We start from the raw sequence: 25,601 nt of genomic DNA, 5'->3' as shown, positions 1-25,601 counted from the left end.
AAGCTGGGAACTTGAGTTCCTAGGGACCATCACAGCTAAACCTTCAAGCCTGAAGAGGCTTTCCATGGACATCTCAATCCTTGCTGGCAATGCCTGTTTTCCTAAGGAGAAATCTTGTCACACAAATAAAAGGTATTTCAAAAAGCCGGATCCTCGGAAAAGATACACATGACCAACCAGCCAGCATTCAAGAAGCAGTTGCCACTAAATCCAAAAGGAAGTCATTTCCAGGCAATGCCCTTCTAAAAGAGGATTCTAGAGGGATCTCAAACCCAGACAAAGGGGACTGAGATGAATGGGTAGTGCTCAAGAATTCTGACCCTCACCTGACCCCATGTACAATATAGCAGCAGTAAGTTCACTTTCTCTGCCCAGTGACATAGCCCCCAACAGCTGTGGAATGTCAAAAACAAGGCTGCTTGGGTCTAAAGTTACCCCTCCTCCACCGTGAGAGGAAAGGAAACACATTTCTGAGTCTCTCCTTCTTTATGTTTTGCTTATGAGGAACAAATGTTGACGAGATATAGGATACACTGCTCTGTTTGCCAACAAAATGCACAGAACATAATTTTATATGAAGCTACACCCGCTTAATTGTGATGCATTAAGTATTATGTTCATTGTTTCTGAAAGTGGGTAGAAATGAATAATTTATTTCAGACAAAGGAAACTCTTGAATATGAAATGCCTCATCTTTTAAAATTACAATTTGGAAGACAAGAATGAAAATACACCCATAGCCAGTGAACCTTATTACTGCTAATAGAAAACAATGCTTCAACTGTTTCTACTTTGTTTGCAAACATTACGTTTTTTTAAACATTCTTGAGAATAATCAGGAAAAAGACACACTAGGTTTTCACCATGCTAGCAGCCGCTCAACACAGGGCTAGTGTATCTAATGTTAATTTTCTGTGCTGGGTTTCCTCTCCTTTCCTGCCGACCTGCCTTGGCTCACCTGGAGTCCACTCCCCGAAGCCCTGCATCCCAGTCTAGGCCACCTCCTTCCAGAGCTTTCTTTTCTTTCCTGCATCCTAGTTCCCTTTGTTGCTCCTCTTCCCACTCCCTCCCTGGCACTCCCTGTGCTCTGCACCCTCTTTCTGGTTTCATCATCCCCCCAACAACTAGCACAGTGCCAGGCGCAGAGTAGGTTCTCAGAGAATGTGACTACTGTTATTTTTAGAGAAGATAATTGATGTTTTGGACTGAACTGAACTGGTGATCATCATTTCCGGTACGGCTATTGGTGTCTTTTTTTTCTTTCAGAGCAGAAAAAATCTACATCCACTCAATCTACTATTGCTGTTTCATGCTAATTAATTGGGAGAGGAGGGAGAAGGGAGTTAAGGTGCATATAAAAGGAAGTGACTGGCAGTCATTCTCCTACCATTTCCCAAGCACTTTCCAGTGCTCTTCCTAAGTGTTACCACCAATAACCTTATGAATTGGATACTATTATTATCCCCATTTACAGGCAGAGTCTCTATTAACCCAGGGTCCCACAGCTAGTAAGTGCTAGAATGTGGAACTCAAATCTGGGTGTGTTTAACCCCCAAACTCTGCTCTTTACCGCTGCTATTCTGCATTTCATAATTTCCTAGGATCACTGGGACCTCATCCCCTGTCCCTCCCCAGCCCCACCCCAATCTCTGGAATGAATACAGATAGTCTGCCTGGTGGCTCTTGAGGATAGAGCTGCCCAGCTCTGGGTGTGTTCTTACAGGAAATCGGCAGTAGCACCACCTCTCCCCTCTCCCACCCCAACAGTATCATTAAAACAACGTCATAAACACACCCTGGGCTCAAAGAAGGACAGAGAGGGATTGCTTACTTCTTCAGAACTGCTCTGTGAGCTGTGGTAATTACTGGCTGCGGGCCCAAAGCCCCTCCCACCTCATCCTTCTCTCACCGGGCTTGCCCCGGGGTTAGCGGGCATCTCTTTCAATTAAGACAACTCCCTGCATTTAGAATCTTTGAGTTTTTTTTCAGACAGTCTCTTGTGAAATGTTCTGAAGCAAGTCGACAATGTGGTGCAGAAAACTGCCACGTGCGACCCAGGACTAGGGAGCCAGAAGAATAAAATAGTACACAGAAGAGAAACAAGCCATACATGGAGCCCTCCCAACAGGTGGACCACAGACAGGTAGGTCAGGGCCATCTCTCCCAGCCAGGAGGACAGCTCTGGCCTGGAGATCCAAACGCCCATGCCTGGCCACTGTCCCCAAATCAGAAAGCAGAAGCCCATCCTGATTCCAGGCTAGAGGGCAGCCCTGGGGTTGGGATTGGGGCTTTGCAGAAGGCAGATGGGGAGCCATTCCTCTGGGGGGGGTCCAAGACTGTCCCCATTCCCACTGGCTTCCAGGCTGCCTCCTTTCACCAGCTAGGTCACTCAATGTCTAAGGGGCCCCACTGAACAATTTTCAATGACACCTTTTCTCCTGTTACAAGCCAAAATGCCTCTGAGCATGAAGACTTTTCATGACCTGGCTCCAGACCACCCTGCTTCCCGCACTCACTCCTGCTGGCACCTCTCTGCTCTGCTGTCACCTGCTCTCCATGTGCCTCAGTCCCTTCCCAGGACCACCCTGTGAGGCCCAGGCGGCCTCACTGACTGCTGCTCCTCTGCCGACCTTGGGCACCTAATTGAGGAGCTGTGTGCACTGGGTGCCTTGTGCATCTTTTCCCCCCAAGGAGAAGGCCTGGGAGAGAGAAGCTTGAACTAGACCTACACTTGCTCTGTGTCCATCAGGAGCTGAGGCAAACAGGTACCTTCTGAGATGAGGAATTACTAACCCTAACAGCAGACCTATGTCGTTCTCTAGTCTGGAAGCATCCAGAGCCCTGTATATGCTTTTATGACACAAAACTATATAAAGTTGAGCCATATGAAATGTGCGCCATTCTACCATGTTGACCTACAAAAATGGCAGTTTCATATGACTCGACCTAAAAATCCCAACAATGCTGAGTTCCATTAGCCATCATCCTTCCCTGGTTCTGCTGAGACAAAGGCCAAGCCCCTGAGCGTGGCAAACCTGCCTCTCTGCCCAGCTCTTCTCCCACCACTGCTCATACCAAGGGCCCCTGCCATAGAAAGCAGCTTATTACAGCACCCTGGACACTCAGTGCCTTTGCCCATGCTGTTGCCGCTGCCTAGAATACCCTCTCCAACCACCCCTCCTTATCAAACTCCTATCTACTCCTCAAAACCCAGTTCAGAGTCCCCTTCAGCAAGCCCTCTCTGACCCATAACTCCATCTAGTCAGTTATTCCCTTCTTAGGGCTACATCTGAGCCTTGTACGGAGTTTTACTCACCTACCACTTTCCAACATAACTTATTTGTTTTATACCTAGCCCTAAAACAAAAAAGAGAATTCTTAAAAGGCAATGGCAGGGTCCTATTTACCTCTGAATCACCTAGGCCTCTCACTAGGCTCATAGTAAGTTCTCAATAAATATGTGATGAATGAATTTGGCAGAAATGCCATTCCATCACACCGAAATACTGAAAATTAAAAGAGATCACAGAAACTGACCAATTCTTCTCTTCATTATATTATACTTATTTTATATATAATATATAATATATATTACATATGTGTATATCATACACATACACACATATATATATAACTCAGTACAAAGTGTCTAAGACTTCTTCATGCAGTTTGTGCTCTTGACTTTTCAGGGATTATCTCTCTGGTTATATGTGTGCAAATGGGCGCTGCAGCATGGGTTCTGAAGCCAGACTTCCTGGGTTAGAATGTGGCTCTACCCATTCTTAGGCGTGTGCCCTCAGGCCAGTTCCTTACTTGGCTCTCAGTTTCCTATCTACCAAGTGGTGCTAAGAATACCTTCTACTAAACAAGGTTGACGCAAGCTATTGCATGTAAATCACCTAGCTCATTGCCTCTCACTGCTGTTGTAATTACTATTTTTATTTCTCTTAAGGTCTCAAGGGAAGGGTAACCATTTTCAATTGGGAGTATGTTTAGAGTTCCAGCCTGTTCACTCCTTCTCCCATTCAAATGCCACTCGCCATTCCGAAGCATACAAGAATATAATGGTTCCATCAAGGACTCTCCAGAATTCTCCAGTCTCCTGGTATCTTCTTATAAAGAGTTTATTTGAAACTCATACTAACAGGGATCAATGCAACATTTCATAAACATGGGCTTTAAGAAACCTGCTGGCCTATTCCTACAAAGAATGCAATCAATACTTATTTTCATACATAATTAACTGTACATAAAACAATCATGTACAAAAGGCAACAGAAATAACAGTTGGCACAGTGTTTCTTAGACCATTAGGAGGGACGTAAAGGAAAGTAGTACCAGCGTGACGGAAGACAAATGAATAACATATTAGGTCACCTTAAAGTGGGACTAAACTATGTATTCCTTTCTTCACCACTGTGTAATGCTATTTATATGACAACATGACAAAAAAAATGGCCCCAGGCATTCTGCTCTACTTTAGAAACCTTCCATCTCACACTGAAATGAAAAAAGATACAATTCAGAAATTCCTTCTCTGGTTAATATTTCTGCAGTTCCGCAGGAATGGTTTTAATAGCGTGCGTGTTCTGGATTTTGCTTGTCAATTAAGAACCGATTGGAATGCAAGGCTAAATATTAAAATAATAGATATTGGTTTATATTTCAACTTTAAAGGTTTTTTTTTCAAATAGTGTTTTAAGGTGGAAGACAGAGGAAGGGAAGCTGGGAATTAAGGAGGGAGAGTAGGCTCTAGACAGTTCCTCCTTAATAAAGGATCAGGTCGGTACTTAAAATTTCATCACATAACAGTAGAAAGAGCACAGGCTTTGGAGATGCAGAAATAAGATGCGAAACTTAACTTTTCCACTTACTGGCTGTGTGGCACTGAGAAAATTAATCAATCTCTCTGATCTCAGGTTTCCCTCTCAAAAATCAGAGATCATTATACCTACCTTTTAGCATGGTTGGGGACCAAAAGGAAATAATGGCCTTGAACAGGCAGCCCAGCCCGTGCAGGGCACTCAGGGGCTCCCCAGGGAACTCCTCTCTCCACACTTACCTCCTCTTTAAAGAGACTGCAGGTCTGGAGATAACACAGCTCTAGGACTATGGGCAGAGTCCCAGAGGCAACTGTGGTTTGACCAAAAATAGGCCATTTGACCAAATGATTAAAAGTCTGTCATATGCTAATGCTTGGACGGGGCGGGTCCGAGGGCCAATTTAGTAGGAGTAAATTGCAATTGATTTTCGAAGAAATTGCTTGTTCTCTTGCCTTTCCTCAGCTGTGTCACACTCTCTCACCCACAGCTGCCTTTGTCACAGCCAGAACCAACTGAAACACGTGTCAAGGAAGATCTCTTCGAGGCAAAATGTTTAATAATACAGACATCCACACTCACACACACTATAAATATACACACACATGAACAGGCAGATATATACATATATCTCTATCTGTGCATGTGTATATACATGTTTATATAGATGTTCTAGAGGGCTCAAATTTAGGAACAATTCTGTACCATGACCGTACCCTTCTGTGTGTTTTACAAATCCCTCTGTGGTTAGAGAGCTATCCTGAGTCATTTTTATTTTTACAACAGCCTACTATTTGAAGAAAGATCAGAAAAGAGCACATCCCTAAAATCTCCTCTCCAAGCCTTCCCAGCCCGATCTGTGCAAATCCCTGGGTATGAAAAGAAAATGGTTAAAAGATCAAAGAAGATAAAAACTCATAAGAATAAAGGTTAACAGCGGCTGCTTTCACCCCTAATTTCTGATATGGTGATAGACCCTCTTAGAACATTAATTAGAATGGGAAGAGAGATGAAAGAAATGCCCAGGGGACATAATAAATTAGCCCCTTATGCAAATTACCCATTTGTTCTCATCACTGACCCAGCTAGTTGAGTCTCTAAATTACGGGAAGCGGTTAGCTTCTTTAACAAAAAATTCCAGACAAAGGATTAATTTTTTTTTAAAATCTGAAGGCTGAGAGGGTGTAAAGCGACAAATAATTTCTCAGTTTTCCTTGCAGACAATTCTGAAGGTGGCCAAAAGATATGAAAATCAACATTCTGGCCACTGGCTCCTGTTACCAAACAGAGACCTATTAAATAACCCTTGTTCTGAAACAATTCCGAAACAATGGACAGCCAACCGCTTAACTGAAGTCGAAGGCTGTGCTTCTCACCCTAACTGTATGAACAAAGTCTGGTATCCTAAAAGGGGCCGAGGGGCAGGTGAAGGACAATTTTAAAGGAGGTAGGGAAATGCCAGGAGATGGAGAGTTTCAAATATCCACTTAAAAACAAACACATACCTAATTTTACTTGTCATCACTGTCCTAGACAATTTATGTTTTACTGTCCCAGAAATTTATGGAACTCTCAGTTTTCTTATCAGTAAAATAAGGGGATTGGACTAGAATGACCTCCAAAAGTCCTACGGCACCTACAATCCAGGGATTTTATTTACCCCTTTGTTTTCACACAGTACTTCTGATAATTTAATTTGTTTAAATATAATCTTATGACATGCATTTTGTCTTCTGAACTCACTCCTGGCTTCCTTTTCTCTCTCCTACTATCATTTTCCCCTTTTCCTTATTTTCTCCTCTTATTTCTTATTTTATCTTCTTCCATGTATTCAAATGAGATGCTTTAAATACATTCTGGTTCAAAGTAAGGTACATTTTGAATAAATCATACTTTATAAATGTTATTAATATGAAAAATATATATGGCAAGATGACGAGTCTCTCTAGCATGAAGAAAAGGCTAGAAAGAAAAACTGTAAGTCGCAGAATAATGCAAGATTCAATATGCAGGCCCTTAGAGAAAGAAGGAAAATATGTTACAGGTCATCCTCATCCACTGCCCTCATTTTACAAAAGGAGGAGATGTCTCTAAGGAAGAGTAGACACTTGCCCAAGGTCACCAGAGAGTTAGAGGTAAAGCTGGAAGCAGAACACAGTCTCCTGACTCCTGGACCAGTGTTCTTTGGACCAAACAATCCCGGTAACTTCTCTAGAGAATTCGCCACTGTATCCCAAAGAACAAAAATGGACATCCTTTGGAAAGAATAAGCTTTGACAGCAGAAAAATTAAGAGATGGCAGAAAGAAATACTTCAGAGGACTAAGGAAAAGGAATGAGGACAGACATATTAACTATAAATAATTTTGCACCTTGTAACAATCTTCAGTTCATGCAATTACTTGTCACTCACTGATGTTTTATCTCCCCTCTTCCGGTAACGGGACCTACAGTAACTCTGCGCAAAACATTTCACTGTCTCTAAGTTCACAGCCTGCACTGGAACATTCCAGCCTTTGCCAGAAGTATCTAGACAGTGGAATGACCTGACGCTTTATTCATGAAACTTTACTCATGAAACTGTCAACTTGAGGTTGACAGTTAATCTAAATAATAAAATTTGCCTTTAGGAAGTGGCCAGTGACACAAGAAGACACAGATTCCTCAGGTCATACGGCAGGTAAGAAGAAAGCATGTGTAGGAGAGGCCACCGCAATGAGAAGCCCGTGAACCGCAACGAAGAGTAGCCCCCGCTCGCCGCAACTAGAGAAAGCCCGCGCACAGCAACGAAGACCCAACGCAGCCAAAAATAAATAAATAAATAAATAAACAAACAAACAAATAAATTTATAAAAAAGAAAAAAAGAAAGCATGTGTAGACTACGACTCCATTTTTGTAAAAAAGGAAAAAAAAAGATAAATATATATGTGTATACACACACACACACATATATATTCATATATGTGTATATATATATATATATGAAAAAAACCTGAAAAGGCTTGTATCAGATGTTTACAGTGGTTATCTTTGAGAGCAGAGACTATGAGTGGTTTAAATTTGCTTTCCTTTTCTATCTGTTTGTAATTTCTTATTGTTGTACAATAAAAATGGGTCGCTGAAGGGCTGGAGAGCGAGAGGATAAAAGCCAAAAGTAGTGGTGTGTGAAAGTGAAATGTAAGTGTACTTAGCAGAGCCTGTAGAGACGGAAGCCTCTCCCAGCTTTAAGGCCTGCCCTTCTCAGGGAGCAGTAATTCTTCCTGCTATGAGGGGCGTTGCAAAGAAGATTTATGGGGAGAGGTTAGAAGAATGGGAATCAGTCAAGCTGAGAAGGGCAGGCTGATCACAAGAATCCTTAAGCACAGGAAGAGCTCCCACCCCGGGTGATAGCCAGCTGCAGCAAACTCGCCTCCAACCAAAGAGCTTAAGGAAGGACAGGGTCCCAGAGGAACAGGGGGACTCAGAGCAGGAAAAAGGAAGACCTTCCCCAAATGGGATTTAAGACTCAAACTGGGTTATTAAGAGATAGGCCTTCCTCCAGGGCCCTTTATATATTGGACATATTTCTTATTTCTTGTCCAAGCTGGTTTACGAGCAGCCTTCCTGAAGGCTTGGGGTTGCTATCCTTTTCAAGACATAGGATCCTTGTTCCCTGATCCGGGAATACGGTCTGCGGAAAAAGAGTCCCACTCTTGGAGTCAGGACTGAGCCAACAGCTAACACGGCCTTGGTACAGCATTAAAAATGACTGAGATTTATTGAGGACCAATTATAGTTCAGGCACTAAGCAAGGCATTTTACATATAGCCTTATTAATTCCCAAGAACCTGTAAGGGAGGCATTAGCATCATCTCATCTTACATCCAAGAAGTCTGAGGTACAATGAGATCAAACGACCTGCCCAGGAAAAAGTAAGCGGCAGAGCTGGGGATGCACCCAGGTGAGCGGAATTCCAGAGCACATGTTCTTTCATCGTCACGTACAAAGATGAAGAGGCATGAAGCTGCCCAGAGCACTGGTGGGACAGCAGCCGGTCAACCTGGGTTGTTTAGACATGGGGTCGCTGGGGTGAGATAGAAGGTCGATTAATAGAAGAATCTATGAAGGCAGACTGAAACCAGATCATTCCTGTAAGTCACCAAGGTGTTAAGGTAATATCTGGCAATGGGTGGCCAGGTTGGACTGGGAGAGACTAGACACAAGGGTGGGGCCAGTGAGAAGGCCATTGCAAAGTTCAAGTAAAAGATAAGGTGGGTAGATTAAGGGAATGGAGAGAGAAGAGCAATCCAAAAGACAGCAGGCAATTTCAGCAGGACTTAGTGATGGGTCCAGTGGAAGGAGTGAGGAGGGTAGAGGAGATGCTGGAGATGATTCCAAAGCTTATGAGTTAGGCAGATAATGCCATTATATAAGACAGGAGACTCAGGAAGAGAAGGATGTAAGGAGAAAAGGGGAGGGATGATGAGATCCTTTTTGGATGTGCTGAGTTTGAAGTAACTGAGATACATCCAGATGGAATCATCCAGGATTCAGCTGGAAATGCTGGTTTAGAGCTCAGGAGAGGATGGAGTAGGAAGGGAGCTCTGAGTCATCATTGTACATGATAGCTGAGGTCCCAGAGATGGATGAGGTTTGTCCAGAGAGTATACAGAAGAGAAAGAGGCCGACACTGATCTCCCCAAAGGCAGTGCCAAGTAAAGGTTCTGAAGGTGACCCTCAAGCAGTGTGGCCCTGGCCAAATTGCTTCCCCTCTTTGAACTTCAATTCTGTAAAAGCAGAGGATTAGACGATCTCTAAGTCCTTTCTCTGATATTCAACCACTCATGGTTAATGAGACGCCTGCTCAGAACCAGGAAAGATGCTCGGTGCTGAGCAAACACCCGCCATTACAAGCAAACCCCCGACTTTCCAGTGGGAAAGACAGACACATAAATAAGTCCTCTCGATAGTCTGTGATTAACAGCTATCATAAAGGCAAGAGTGAATTGCAGCATGAGAGAGTCCTGAGTGGAAGTGCCTGTCTGGGGGAATTCCAGCATGGCCCTCAGAGATGAAACCTGATCTTGGTCTTGAAGAACTAATAGAAACCTCCCAAACAAAGGCAAAGCCAAGTGTCAAGGCATGGGAAAGTGAACGCACATGAAATATCTGGGAATGGATTGCTCAATGAGCTTGACTGGAGAGGTGATGTGGCTTAGAGAGGAAGGGCAGGGCCAAGCTAGCCTACAAAGGAATTTACCATATGCCAGGATAGATAAAAAAGAACTTATATAGGCGTTCTCAAATATAGTGACAACATGATTAGAGAGCTGAGTGGAAAGGAGAGGACCACCATATACCCCTAGCAGCTGGTATTTACAAGCCCTTCTCTCTTATCATGATTTGACAAGACAGAAGATGATCTTATCAGGCTCTTCTTCAACATAAAAAAATTTTAAGAAAGCTTTTGTTTAATAGTTACACATATATGATGGTACATCAAAACAGAAATGCTAAACGTGGCTTATTACTGATGGCATCATTCAAAAAGGGGACAGACTCAACAGAGAGTTTAGGGGCATCTGATTCTGGGCAAGCCATTTCCAATTACTTGGGGACCAACCTCAAGATCCTAAGGCTTCCTGGGAAGGTCTAAGCCACTCCTGGGACTTGGTAGGGAAATGGTGGCAAAGCCAGAGACCTAGAACTTTGTCGTTCACCAAATCAGATTTAGGATGTTCAAATCCCAGCATCAGGACCAATAAAGATGTTAAAAAAAAAAAAAAAAAAATCCCAGCATCACTCTTTCCCCATGATCTCTCCACTTGACTCTTGTTTACAATACCATCAACTTTGATTACATTTGAGGAAGGTCTGGCATTTCTTGATTCTTCTCTACAACATCTAACCTCCCAATCAATACTTTTAAACATTGGAGCCCTTTTTTTAATCTCTCGCCGCCATAGAGGGCCTTACATCCTCCCTCTGGTCCTCCATCTTCAGGCTTTTCTCTGCACCCATTGCACTTTCCAAATTTGTTCTCCCCCTCCAGAGAGTCCAAAAACATTGCAAACAGGCTCTCATCTTCCTTTCAAATCACTATTTCTTGCTGCTTCTTGAACGTTTGTGAAGAAGAAAAGGTGAGGCAGAATGGAGGTTCAAGAGCAGAGTTGTGGCTGAGAGACACAGATGTGAAACACCACCTGATCGCTCCATCCCCTGAGCCTCTGAGCGCCCACAGAGCTCTGCCCTCTTGGCTCCCAAGACACTTTCCCTGTTCTCTCCTCTCCTCCGACGTCCTCTTGCACTGGCTCACTTTTTCCTTTGGGTCCTCTAGCTCACTGCCTGGTGAGACCCCTAAAAACCACACCAGCATCCACTCACAGAAAAGGCACTTCCTAGAGCCCTTCAAAGTGCCTTAGAGGCCAACGCTTCCGCTTCTGCTGTTGCGTTTCCAGGAGAATAATCCCTCCGACCTCCCACTGCAATTCTCACCAGACTAGGCTGCTTTATTTCCCTTCTGGAGCTCAGGCCTCAGATGACAGTTTTTAGATTCTACCTTATTTTTGTTCCCTTCCCTGTTCCCGCCATGGATAATACCTCAATATGGCCTTTTAACTGGTGATCAAGTAAACAATGGCAAAGATGGCTGTGGGTTTGAAGAGTCCAAAGAAAATGGAAACTCAAGAACGTCAAACATGTCTTGTTCGGTGAGAGGATTCAGCTCACACTTAGTGTATGTGGATAAACATCCTCTTCTCCTTGGGCAGAGAAATCCAAATATGGAAACTCTGATTACTACCCCATCTGTAAAAGGCAAAGGCCCTGTTGTCCTGGATTCCTCAGAGAGACTCTCAAGACAGAGAGATTCTCATCAACAGCAACACTCATCATCCTGATCCTCTGTCCCTCTCCATCCTACAAATGCCAAACTGGATAATACGCATTACTCAATGACTTAAAACCTCTCAAGGCTCCATTTGGCTTTCCTATAGCCACTTAAGGAACACAGTCACTCTCAGAGGTCAAAGCTCATTACAGCTGGAACCTAAATCCAACGCCCTTGAGATATAAAATGTAGCTATAGACAAGACCTTCCTGGCTCTGAGTCATTCATTACGGCTTCTGGGACCTCGGTAGGCTGGGTCTCACAAACTGAGGATCATATTTGCTGTGAAAAGACACCAGTTTGAGAGAGGGATCCAAAAAAATGAATGAGGGGGGACTTGGTCCGTGCGGAAGAATTTCTGACACTCATCAAAGAAATCCAGACAAGCCAGTGGTATCTGAGAATGACCAAGTCACGTTAAGTGGAGAATGAAAGCAAGGATTGAAAAGAACAAATGTAGGAGCACAGAGGAGGGATTCCGAAGGTGTCCTCAATCTTCTCTCAGAATCATGGGCTGTTAGGACTGGAGATTTTTACTCTAATGGCCTCATTATACCAAGAAAAGAGAGACCCAGAGAGAGGGAAATGAGTCTATTGCAGCCCTATAGCTCATAACAGTTTTGAAATTAAAACCCAAATGAACCTTCCTCCTTACCTACTTCCTCACTCTCATGGTTCCTGGGGAGGTTCGTATCCTTGCAGGCATCAGTACAAAGACTGAGGAGTAATGCTTCCGTGGAGCCGGCAGTCAGCAAGAGGCACTGCCCCTCACGGTGCTAGGAAGGCCAGGTGGGCTTCTGGCACCCCATCCTAGTTCCTACTGACCTGCTCCCATAAGAGCTCGGATGGTCATATACTCTTGTCTGTGCGTCCCCGCTTCACTGCCTTCAGCCACTGTCCTGGCTGGGCCAAAGGGACAGAGAGCATTAATAGCGATTTGCGGTGGAAGTTATCAGCATTATTCAGGATAATACATGAACGCCTCTGATACTAAACGTGTCCCCTTATATTTTATCCTGAAACAGACCACACACACACACTTTTCCTCTGAACCAAAAGCATAATATAGAGGAGTGCTTCTCAAGATTCATGTGCCTGTGAAGCACCCAGCCCAGGGATCTTCTTAAAATGCAAATTCTCATTCAGTAGCTCTGGGATGGAGCCTGAGATTCCACACTTCTAACAAACTCCCAGGTGATGTCCATGCTGCTGGTCTGAGGACCACATTCTGAGTAGCAAGGGGCAGATGTTACAAAATCTTGCAAACAAATATACGTTTAAATTCTCGTTCTACCAATTAGGAGCTCTGTGATCTTGGGCTGGTTTCCTAAGTTCACCCTGCCTCAATCATCTCATCTGTAAAACGGAAATAACAATATCTAAGATGCACTTGATGATGACTACATAAGTTAACGATGAAGAGATCTTAAACAGTAGCTGGCATATAATAAGAGCTTAATAAATGTCAATTGCTGGCTGCCTCTAAGATTCACGAGGGCAGATATGACATCTGTCTGGCTCACTGCCAAAATCCCAAAGGCGAGAATGTATGTAGAATGGATGTCCGTGAATGAATGAATGAATGAATGTGTATATAATACACTCACACATAATTTCAGTATTTACACACTTCCTTGGTTCTGTCTTTCTGCAGGAAAACATAAAACATTTAGAACACCAGAATACTCTCACCAGTACCAAACCACCAACTCACAGAAACAAATTCAATGTGAACCACCATGTTTAACCACCAAGAAACATACAATTTGTGATGGCTATATAAACTTGAGAAAAAGTCTTAACTGTAAACAAAAAAAGACAACATCAGTCTGGAATCTGTATGTCATTAAGGGAAATCACTGCCTTACTCATTATTTATGGGGCTGTCTGAATGCAGATGTTGCAAAAAACTTAATTCAAAAACTAAGGTCACTTCCAAACCATATGTAGATTTGCAAAGACAGACAAAACAGACTATGGGAATTGAGACCACTTTTGAAAGGGCAGTAATACATTCTCCTGTGTATGCACACACTTGCTCAGGAAAAATTAGACACACAAAAAAACTGTTAACAAATGGTTGAGCTTAATCTTTTAAATCAAAGGCAGACAAGTGAGTCCATCCAAAGTTCTTCAGCAATCTAAGATTATCTTCAGGCTTCTCGTAAAGTAAAGCGGCATCACTTAAACATATCCCATTTCCAGGGAGGCACTGTGTACAGTATGCAGCAAGAAGGGAATACGATTGCCACCTACAGACAGAAGTGGCACTCCCTTTGCAAGAGTTGGCCAATCGTATTTTAGTGCGGAAAAAAAAATTCAACAAAGTCACCTCCTTCCAACCTCTCTCAAACCACCACACAACATTACTTCATTTAGAATTACTTTCAAGTCATACAATCATCTCTAGGCATTCTGCCTCTTCATTATCATCATCCTATTTCTAATTTCCCAGAAACACTGTGCCATTCAACTATCTACTTATACACTACTTGAAAGCCAAAGAGAATGTAAGCCAATGGATTTCAAGCAGGCGAAGGCATCAGAGTGGAAGTATAAATCTGCTTACCTGGTATGAATGGGACTACCCGGAATATATCAGACAATCTGCTGTTAACTGGTTCATATGGGGAATCTTCAAGCAGATCATTTCCTAAAAACAACAGAAAGACTGGGCTCAGATCTGGAAAATAGACATATTTCAGTCAGTTTTTGTTACTGAATCTGAATTCTAATTATGTTATGATTGTGTAACAAAAAGATGCTGAAACTTTCAAAGATTTCAAATGCATCTATTTGGCTCTGGTTGTTTCTTTTCATTCCCTCTGCCTCTGTTGTCCTTGCTCTCCCCATAGTGCCATGAAAACATTGGAGAGCAACCCAGCCTGATCTTGCCAGAAAACTCTCCCACTCTTTGCAAAGGAATGAAATCAGAGAGGAAGGAACAAGTGACATCACAAGCCCAGCTTGCCTCCAGGAGCCAACAGAAGAAAGATGGCCCAAAAGCTGGCCCTTTTTCTTACTCCCAAAAAGTGGCATGCAGTCAGAAAGCAGGTACCCTGGCTATTAAACACTCAAGTCTCTGAAACAGGTTTTCATTAATAGGTTCTGGAGGAAGTGGCAGCTGAGAGGTCAAATCTGTATATTACAAATTTTCAGCGTGAGACTCAGTGGAGAATGAATGCACTGAATGTTTGTGTTAGATTTATAAACATGAGCCACCTCTGGCACACAAGGACCAAAAAATTGCCATTGTAATGGATGGCTGTGACAAGGAGATCTTTCCCTCTCTCAGCCACTTCTGCATTAACCAAGGCTGAACTACACCAGCTGGTTTAAGACTCAGTTAATCTAAGATGACAAAATTTTTTTTCCCCACGTCTGCCTTTGATCAGGTTTGAGGGGGATAAAGATAGAATAGATTCCACTGGACCTTTCATTCTCAATTCTTTATCTTATGTCAGTATAGATAGAAGGAAAGAAGAGAGGGGGAAACTCCAGGCAAGATGCAGTGCAAGCCTTTGGATTATTCTGTGAAGCCAGCTCTCCTCTTTGGAGAGAAGTTGCAGGTTCCTTGGCGTGGCCTTCAACGGATTCCTACTCTGATGTTCTGACCAAGTTTCAAAGAGGTCAGCTGGGTCCCTGGGATGTCCCTTCACCCCCTCACGGGTTTTCCAACAACCAGGCCGGCAGCAAACACCAGCTGCCCACGTCCCTGAGGGCCAATGAAAGGTTCTCATTCTGCAGCTGGGGAGAAGTGAGTGGAGGATGAGGTCAGCCGGACCCCGGGCCTAGGGACCCGCCTGCCTTCAGGGGCTGGGGGAGGGGGGAAGAAGACGGTCGCGTACCCTGCAGGCTCTGGTACATGCTCCAGTAGATGCGCAGACAGTTCTTCTCCTTCTTCATACCCCGCTTGCAGCGGCAGTTGTAAAGCGACTTCTGTTTGAGGGCCTCCATGGCGCTGCGGCACTCGTCCTTGGCCTCCAGGCCCGATGTCAAGCTGAAGTTGGTCTCCTTGCCCGCCACGCACTGCCTGAGCGTGCGGTACTTGGTGCTGCAGCTCTGCTCCTTCAAGCACTGATCGCTGGCTTTCACGCAGTCCAGGCGGTCCCCGCCGCTGACCTCGGCCGACAGGAGCACGTCTGCGGGGGGAGGGGAGGGAGCGTGAGTGCGGCTGGGCTGGGGCGCGGTGCGCCAGCCGCGGCGGAGGACGCGCGCACGAGCAGCCTTCTGCGGCTCCCGGCTGCCGGAGCGCGTCCGCCCCCCTACGCCTGGGAGTCCATCTTCCCGCCCGGGCACCTCCTGCCGCTAGTCTACCCCCACCCAACCCCCGGGGCGCCCCGAGGCTTTGCCGGCTTTTCGCGGTTTGCCCGCGAGCCAACGCTGCCCACCGTGCGTGCAGGCCCTGCCGCCCCGGGACCGACCAGCCTCAGCGGCTGCTCGGCCTCCAAGGCCGCCCTCCCGCCGTCCCCGGCTCCAGCCACTCTCTCGGCCCGGCCCGACTGAAGCCCGGGGGCTGTCGGCAGGGGAGAACGGCGGCGGGCTGGGAGTTGCACGCGGAGAGGGCGAGCCCTGATACCCGGCCCGCCCGGCGGGGAGCACCGAGATGCTATTCCGGGAAAAGTTTTCCCTTCCAAGTTTGCTCTCCTGGCCCGGTGCTCGCCCACACCCCACCTGTCCCCCGCGCCTCCGCAAGCTCCCCGGAACTTGCAAGGGGCGTCGGGCTTGGGGCTGGAGGGCTCGGACGCTTTAATTTCCCGCCAGGCTAGGTCATTAAAAACGTAGGAAACAAAAACCAAGGAAGAAAAGCTGCGGGCAAGTGCCGCGGGGCCACTGCCCCACTCCCAAGCCCGGGGTGCTGAGGATTCAGGATCCCCTTCCCCAAAACGAAACTTCGCCGTCCCACACCCACCGCGCCCGCGCCGCAATTTTTTTTTGGGGGGGGGCTGGGGGGCTGCCTCTAGTACTCTCCAAGAAGACTCAGCGGATAAGAAAGCTTGCGGCGGCCTCGACTTACCCAGAAGCGGCAGTACGAAGTACAGGGTCGCCAAGAACATGGTGCCGGCGCGCAGCTGGTCCCCGGCCCCCCGAAAATCCAGAGCTGCCGCTGGGTCTCGCCGAGGGAGCTCAGCATGCAGCGATCCCCGGACGGCCGCGCTGCTCTGGCCGCCCAAAGTTCAGCTCCATCCAATGCGAGAGGAAACTCCCCGGTCCGTCCGCCGCCACCGCCGCCGGCGACTCAGCTCCGGGCGGGCTGCTGGCGAGAGGGCGGGAGGCGGTTCCGCTTTTAGGGGTTCAGGTCCGACCCAACCTGGAAGGGAGAGCGCGCTTTGAAACGAGAGCGGAGAGTGCTGGAGCCTCCCCCGCCCCTCTGCCCTCCCCTGCTCCCGCCTAGGGGGACTTTTTAGCGCCCGGGTGAGGGCCCACCCCCTGCCCGGGTCGGGGCGCGGGGAGGGGGTGCCGGGGGTGCATGTGCGTGTATTCCGGGGAGCCGCCTGCACGGGCAGGGTGGAGGCTGGAGAGGTCGGAGGCGGGCTGCCGAAGTCCAAGGGGGTGTCTATTGGGTCCAACCCAACAGGCTGAACGCAAGCAAATAAATAAATAACGTTACTTTCCGAGCGGGGCGAGCGGAGCCGGCCGCTGGCTGGAGTCGAAGCACTCGGCGGCGGCAGCTCTCTCTCGCGGAAAAAGCCCCTTCTCCCGGGAAGTTCGCCACCCCCCTCGTCGCGCCAGCTCGCTCGCTCAGCCAGCCCTCCCCACCCAAACCACCAATCGCTGCCCCCCGTCGCTGTATCCCCTCCTCCCCGGGCTCGCCTCCGTTCCGAAGCAGCCTGGAGAGGGGGAACCGACGTCCCGGTTGGGGCCGAAACCCGGCTCCTGCGCCCCTACCCGCCGCTCGGTCCTCTGCTTGCTCCCTGGCGTCCGCGCCGCGCACACACTAGCCCGGCGCCCTGGCGTCCGGCGCATCAACGCTGCCACCCAGGCCGAGCGCACGGGCCCGCAGCCCCGGAGCGCCAGGGCAGGTGCAGCCCCGCGCCGCGCACGCCCCTGGGCCCCAAAGTTGAGGGGCGCCTACAAGAGGGGTAGAGGGGAGTGGGGGAGCGGCGACGGGTTCCCAAGCCGACAGAATGAGAAAACTCTCTCCAAATGCCACCAACCTGGGCTCAATCGACCGTTTCCAGCTGCGGCGAGAAGCCAGTTTATTTATTTATTTATTTGGGGGGTTGTTCTCGCCCTCTCCTTCCCTTTCCAGGCTCACGTCTCTGCGCTACGAAGAAAGATGCAGTAATCTCCGAGAGCTCAGAAGACCAAGTTGGGCCAGGATGATTTCCCAGCAGAGCCCCGGCTCGGATGCCCTTTAGGGATGTTACTGTTTATTGGGAGATGCGCGGCGGACAGCGGGTTCCGAGGCCAGAGTTCTTTGCCAGAGGCCCCTCCGCCTGCCCCTGCCCCTGCCACCCCGCAGCACACCGCCAGCGCCCTCTGATACTCGCCGGCAGGGACGCCGCAGATACACACGCTCGCGGGCGGTGGGACCCGGGGCCGGATCCCGCCAGCGCGCACAGGACACACAGCGCTCTGCAGCCGGCCACGAGCGCCGTTAGTCTCTCTGTCTCTCTCTCTCTCTCTCTCTCTGTGTCTGTCTCTCTCTCTCTGTCTCTCACACACACACGAGGGCACAATGCACAAGGGCTCTTTCTTTCTTCGTCCTAGCGCAATCAAACCAGACCCTTCTTCCGAACAAAGTTTTTCCCCACGTCACTCGCGGCTGTGACTCAAGATTTGGCGTGTTAAAAACACACTCAGACCCAGGCCCTCGGAGCTGCGATCGCGGGATGCGCCCACGCAATCCTCCACGCAAACTCGCTCACACTCACACATGCACACGCAGCCTTTACCTCTCTCCTCGCGCTTGTACAAGGAGACAAAAGCGGAACCCCTGACCCACTGCATTTAAACCGCGTCAGACCTGGCTTTGGGAAATTTATAAACTGACCTCCATCTTGGCTGTTTCAAAAGTAAATTTTAAAATAATAATAAATTTAAAGGTTCAACACACGCACAGCCCTTCACCCCAATCCTTGGGACCATTCGTTCTCAGCCGGGCTGCCGACCCCCATACCGCGCCCTGAACACACGCTCCCCTCCACACACGCCGGGGGGCGCCCGGGACACCGAAGTCTACACTGTGTCCAGAGAGGGGTCTGGGAAACAGCCCGCAGTGGCAAGCTCATCCGGCCGCTCAGGACTTGTATTGGGGATCTTTGCTGATGTCTAAGTTCATCTCTTAGGGAAACAGAGCTTGAATCAAGTGTGGGTGAGCCCAGCTGTCAAATATGCAAACCCATCGTACTAGACAATGGGCTGCCGAGGAGAGAAAAGATCGAGGGGTGGGGCTGGGGGTAATTGAAAAGGGCAAGGGCTTTGGTTGAAGTTTGAAACCGGGGTGTCAGAGCGGGGAGAAAGGGAGGAGGAAAGGGGAGGGCTGGGTAGCTCTCCGTTAAACTAGACATCAGCCAGGCGCGCCCCTTGCTGCTGCGGCGGCCACTCTCTTGCGTGCGGCGCTTTGTTTGGAGTGTGTCTGCACGTCGACTGGCGCCCCAAACCCCGGGGACGTCCCACGGATCTGCGCTCCTGTGCACGTGTTCCTCGGGGGCAGGTATGAGGAGACTGAAGCCCTCATCAAGCACCCCCTTCCTCACGCGCGCGAACACACACACACACGTAGTCACACCACACACGGATTCCTTGTTCAGTGTATCAGTTTACACTTGGTTGTTGAGTAAACAAAGCAAACATATGTCACATTTTCGCGGCAGATGGTTCAAACCAAGGGCTACTTAAGTTCTCTTTCTCTGGCAGTGGTAACAGTCTAAGTTACAGAGTGGACTAACGGAAATGTGATTGTCTTCCAATCAGCTTATTCACGTCAAGTAAGTTTATTCCCATATTTTCACACACAAACTAGAGAAATCCTGGGGAGGTGGTTTTAGTGAGAGAAGTGCGGAAATGTGAATTAAGAGTTTATCTGAAGTCTGTTTCTCCATGGACACCCAAAACATAAAATCCTCTTTCATCATTCCTTTTTATAAGCAGAGGTGAATGTCTCCCTTTGGAAAAATCAGTAATTGGAATCCCAATTTTCAGTGGATGGCCTATAGCCTATCATTGCTGACCATGTGGGATGGTTGGATGACAATGAGATTTCATTTAAGGACATCATCTGCATCTTTTTTAAGTGTTCTTTGTTTAGAAATGATCCTATGTTTTCCTACCATTCCACAGGCATCTTTTAAATAAAATGTTAATAGCGAGCAGAAAGGGTGGAATAAAAGTTCTCCAAATGTAAAATATGGGACTTCTTTTAAAATATTTGTAGCTTCAAGATATTTCTGAACTCTTCACTCACACTAGTCTTCATTAAGTTCTTACTGATGATGAAAACAGACTTTTTTTTTAATAAACCACGAAGTATGTATTGTGTTGTCCAATAGAGTAGGAGTAGTTACTAGCCATGAGGCTATTTCAATGAAAATTAAATAAAAGAAAAATGCAATTCTTCAGTAGCACTAGCTACATTTCAAGTGCTCAATAGCTCCCTGTGGCTAGTGGATACAATATTGGACAGCACAGATATAGAACATTACCATCATCACAGAAAGTTCTGTTGAACAGCACTACTCTATAATGTTGGTGTGAAATTAGTTAATGTGGTGTATTTCTAAAGTTCCTCAAATACTAGAACAGGGCAGGCATAAAGTGAGTGTTTTATAAGGAGCAGCAATAGTAGTTAAGGTTGTTGTGATGATGATGATGATGATGATGTTAATCTTTTGAGAAAGTTGGAGAATCCATGAAAACACAACCCACTGCTGTGTCTCAGAAGGAGATCAGCAAACAAAGAAGCTAAGGAAAGGGGAATGATCTCCCAAGGATAGCTGTGTATGGAAAGATGTGGCCCTTACTCCATGCTAAGACTTCTTGTAGTAGGAGCTAATAAAAACAAAAAACAAAACAAAACAAAAAAAACTCTTCTTTACAACTGTATCCACCACCTTCTAAAAGTAAAAGTAAGAGAAATACACGGCTGGAAAGCCCTTGGAATATAGACGATAGAAATGCAGTGTGAATTACTGTATTAGTATTATCTCTGTTTCCTTGGAGCTTATCTGTTCCCATGTGTACAGGACTGATCTCGGGATGAAAGGTGACATTGAAATATCAAATATTGTTAATAATTAGAAAGGTTCATGCCATCCTCTGTGACATGTTTTCTCAGTGGGAAATTGGTTTTAATGCTACAAAATTAGGTTCAATCCACCCATAAGCACATGAAGTAAGCAATTTTCTTGCATTTCTTGATGTAAGTGTATTTTTGTAAGTTAACAGTTGAGTCATGGTGAGTATGACAGTTTTATTCCATGCAGTATTTTGTCTCCTACTTTCATTGCCTTGGCCCTATAGAGTATAATGCAAAATACATTCATTTTGTCAAATTATACCGCTCAAAAATCACTCAAGGTTTTTTTTTTAACTCAAACTAGTCTATCAAAGTATTTGACATTAGACAGTTTGACAGGCTTACCTCCATAGCTACACAAAACCACTCATTATTACCTAAACGTGCCATGCATTTTTTTTTTTTTTTTTTTTGCTGCAACATCTTTGCCCATGCTGTTCCATCTGCTTCATATACACTTCATCCTGATAGATGAATATGTGAAGATCCAGCTCAGCTTTAACAGGCCACTAAGGATAGCAAGGACTCCTGTTTGAAGAATCATTCTCTGTAGTGTGTACTCTCACGGACCAGTTGGAATCTTTATTACAGCAGTTGTGACATTGCATTGTAGTTGGTTGCTATATCTGTATCTTCAACTGGAATGTGAGTTCCTTGAAGGCAGGAAGATGTTCTATTCATTTTATTTTTGCATCCCCAGCATTTAGACTGATAAATGACACACAGTCACCTCCAATAAATGTATACTGATTGCATGAATAATGAGTGATGATGTTTATCATTTTCCTCTGACACAATAATTCTACTGAAAGGTTTACATAAAATCCCTTTACTATAGGAATAGTACTAAATATAAGTACCTCATGCAGTTACTGGTATTGCTGTTCCAATAATAGTATCAAATATGTATTACTCCTTTGGGGATTTGACATTTACTTTTTTGTAAAACAAAACCCATTATTGTAATAGAATTCTCTTTTTCTGGTTCACTTTAATAGTAACATATGACATATTTCATTTCTGGGAAATGATAGCTTGCCTTAGGTCATATTTTAAGGCATAAAGCCAGAGGCAGAGTAAAGTTCCCACCTGAAGTTCTCTAATCATGTACAAATGTGTCTCTCTCTGGAAGAGAAGGATTTAGAAGGGCCAGATTGCAGTTACCCTGGAGTCTTCATCCTCGAAGGCAAATTTTTAAAAGCCAAGTTCACCCAAAAGTGTTAAAAATTCTTTTATAAACACACAAGACCATGTGTAATCTTTTAGGAAAATGAGAAAATAGTATTCATCCAAACCCAGAAGGCTGGTGTAACGGTCTATATGCTGACATGATCTAACCTTCTAGGGCTGTACTTCAACATTTGCCCTTTGGCAATACAGGAAGAGCCAGTTGCTTCCAGATTTCAGAGCCCTTTTCCAGGCTGACTATATTAAGATGTGTCTTTTGAACATTATTTGCAAATGGAAGCTTCTTATTGGCTGTCAAGGTGCCTGACCCCTAGGACCCTATCTTAGGAAACCTCTCTTCCTCCTTAGTTTTCAAGTAATTTTCATTTCTTAGTAGTAATAAGCCAGTGCAAGGGTTTTAATGCATTTGTGAAAGAATATTGCATTTCGTGAGAGTTAAAGTCATTTGTACTTTGGCCTTATGCCACGAAATGCATTCAAGGTGTGCAGCCCTGATGAAATAAAGTGCTTGTCATGTCTTATTGCTTGGATAGATGGCAAAAGATACCCCATCTGCAGGGGACTTGCAAGGTTCTCTTAGTGATTGCCAAAGGTGCTGGATGAAAAGCCCTGTACATTTCATTCCTCTTCATCCGAAAAGGATGGGGAATGGCTGCACTGAGGAGACACCTTTTCTCTCCACTACTCTCCTAATAAGCCCTAAACCCTGTTCCAGTGGGACTGTTCCTTCATAAGGGCAAGAGGGAAGCTTAATCCCCAGCTTTGTCCAGTAATTAGTCTCTCTCTCCGGAGGCAGCAAACACAGAGGCCGATCCGGATGAGCTTTGGGACGTGGAATGAAAACAAGACTGAAAACACTGACTCATTTCTTCAGAAGCCTTTTAGCAGCCTTTAAGGCAGTAAAAACTTCTGACTTCTACTGCTACTTATTAGGTCTGAAGTGGTGGGATGGGGCCTCTCCAAGCAGTGATGAAGCCGGGAAGCAGCAAAGGTGACCAAAAACTTGGGAGTGAGCGGTTCAGAGGCCCTGCCTGCAACAATGGAAAGCTCTGTAGTGAAGCGTATCCTTGTCCTGCCACTTACCAGGCGTCTTTCGATAAATGCCATGGAAATGCACTGTTTACCAAAACCAAAACCTCTGGCAGCACTGCAGTAGGAGCCCACTAACACAATTAGCTCGCAGTTAATGATGAAGCCCCCACCAGAACTAATTAAGCCAACAGTGCTCGTAGCACAAAGGATTTGGGCCTGTTTTAAAGCATCTATTGTGACATCATTTAAAAGTCCTTTCAAACTCGTGCAAAACGGTTGCTCTGATTACAAATGTAGTGTAATGTTCTTCGAGTTGTTGATTTTATTTTCCTCTGTCAAAAATCTGACAAAAGTCAGTTGAAACTGTCAAGGAAAGAACATCACATGATCTGAGGTTTTCCCCAGATTTGAAGTATATAGAAGGAATGACAAATCTAGTATATAGATTATTCTAGCACAAAAGTGAATTAAGATAGTCTAGGACATACAGTAGCACAATGAATATATGAGGCTGCCCTTGACACAGTTCATAAATTTGAGGCCATGACAAAGAATTAACATGAGATCAATTTGGTTTTGATCTGAATTATCTGTTAAGCTTAAAATACAGAAGGATCAATAGGATGGATATTTGTGTGAGTGTTTTATCTACACATAACCCATATTAAGAGACAAAAAGAATTTCTTCTTTTCCCATCCCTAGAGGATCTCTTGGTGGAAAAGCCCCTCTAGCCTTCAATATTTTGTCTCAAGTGTCAGTAGAGATTCCCCTTTACTCTCTAAGGTTTCATTGATTGCTCAATTGATTTGTGGTCTGATTACTTTGGTTGATTTATTTATTTTCTTGTATCTCTCCAGTACTGTGGATAGTACTGTGATGTACACTACAAAGGATGCAGGTAAATGATCTCACCTAAGGTCAGACCCAAATGCTTCCTTCCCAATGGTAGAGAGCCCTAGTTACCCCCTAGGATTCTTCTCTCATCCTTCTAAAGTAGTGCCTTTCAAATTGCAGGCCACACTCCATTCATTCATCACAAAAAAAATTTGTGAAATGTAAAAATGCATTACACAAAGAAGGGGTAAAAATAGTTTCAAAACAGTTTTAATTTCTGTATGTGTATGATGCCTGTATTGTATTGTCATGTAGAATATGTTTCTTATTGTGAATCATGGTTTAAAACCTTGAAAATCACTGCTTTATATTAATCATACTCTGATTTTTATTTGGACATCTGGCCCGCCAGAATAAAGACTATACTTCCGAGCCTCAGTTGCAGCCAGTTGTGGTCCTGTGGCCTGGAACCGATGAATTAGATGTAACAGAAATGACGTGAAGAATCTCTGAGGGCCAGCCTTACTCTACATTTTTCTGTTGTCTTCTATGCTGCTGCTTGATGTGCTATGTTTGACCAGGCAGGTGAGAATAGCAACTAGAGATAGCAGAGCAGCAAAGAGAAGGGACTTGAGTCCCAGGATGACCTCCTGGAGCAAAGCTGTCTGCCTACCCTGGACCTTCCATCTCCATACTATTATGTGGGAGACAAATAAACTTGTCTTATTTAAGCCAGTGTTATACTGGGTCTCCAATACAAGCAGGCAATCTACTGGAACTAGTACATCCAATTTTTAATGAAAGAAGTGAAAGAAGAAAAAATAAATTCAACAGTTATTGCCTGAGCCTCTATCATGGACCAGCCCCCTGCTAGGTTGCTGTGGAAAATACAGAAGAATGTTGGCCCTGAAGGAAAGTGTAATCTCATTGATGAGCTGCATATCTGAAATAATCAATACGGTAAAGGAGTGTAGGGCGAATTGTCAACATGAATGGAAATAAAAAATAAAGCTGTACAGAGTCAGAAGAGATAGGTAGAAAAGTAGAAAATGAGTGGATGCATGGACTTGAGAAAAGGGGGAAAGAGAGGGTAATAGAGTAGCAGGAACGTTCCTAAGAGGTTTTCAACTACTCCAAAGAACTGGAATGAAACTAAAGACCCCCAAATAGAAGTGGTATGACCCTTTATCCCAGGTCTCCCCAGACCACCCCTCTAGAGCGTTCAACCAAGGCTATCAGCAGAGGTCCGTGCTATGGCCAAGTGGCCCATCAACAGACTTGCTCCTTATCTAGACACAGACTCACTCCCATTTGTCAAAAGCCCTTGTTACCCCTTGTTACCATCATGACAGACCAAAGGCTCCCTTGTTTGTACCTCATGCAGGGACAGGATGTTATCCTTGTGGAAAGTTATTCTGGATTTGGTGAGAATGGCTTCCCTAGGGGGTCCCAACCATCCCACCCAGGCATACCTCCACTTTAGGAGGGATTGGTGTCGTTCTGCCTTATTCTACAAGATTTCGATGAGGTTCCTGATATTGCTTTAGGTAATTTGAGCTGCCAGCCATGTGGGTATTCTGGAATTCTGTTTTCTGCATACCAACTCAAAGCCATTTA

General features: G+C 45.6%; 2 protein-coding genes across 4 annotated transcripts in view; one reads left to right on the top strand and one right to left on the bottom strand.

The window, feature by feature from the left end:
• Positions 1–17,951, bottom strand: part of GFRA1 (GDNF family receptor alpha 1) — a 222,125-nt gene extending 204,174 nt beyond the window's left edge. For 2 of the 3 annotated variants that reach the window (XM_082423429.1, XM_082423431.1), the window contains exons 1-4: positions 17,300–17,376; positions 16,706–16,999; positions 15,537–15,830; positions 14,258–14,341 (exon numbers count right to left, since the gene is read on the bottom strand). In XM_082423429.1, the coding sequence (XP_082279555.1) occupies positions 14,258–14,341; positions 15,537–15,830; positions 16,706–16,745 (418 nt within the window). In that variant the 5' untranslated portion in view covers positions 16,746–16,999; positions 17,300–17,376. Of the gene's footprint in view, positions 1–14,257; positions 14,342–15,536; positions 15,831–16,705; positions 17,000–17,299; positions 17,377–17,846 lie in introns of those variants that run through there. The other variant, XM_082423430.1, reaches the window with a different exon arrangement.
• The window catches only part of CCDC172 (coiled-coil domain containing 172), a 335,882-nt gene that overhangs the window by 199,825 nt on the left and 110,456 nt on the right, over positions 1–25,601 (top strand). The window lies entirely within an intron of this gene.

Source organism: Balaenoptera physalus, assembly GCF_965194825.1.
Source record: "Balaenoptera physalus genome assembly, chromosome: 14".
NCBI lineage: Eukaryota > Metazoa > Chordata > Mammalia > Artiodactyla > Balaenopteridae > Balaenoptera > Balaenoptera physalus.
Note: the sequence above shows the minus strand (reverse complement) of the source record. Positions and strands in the feature narration are given on the sequence as shown.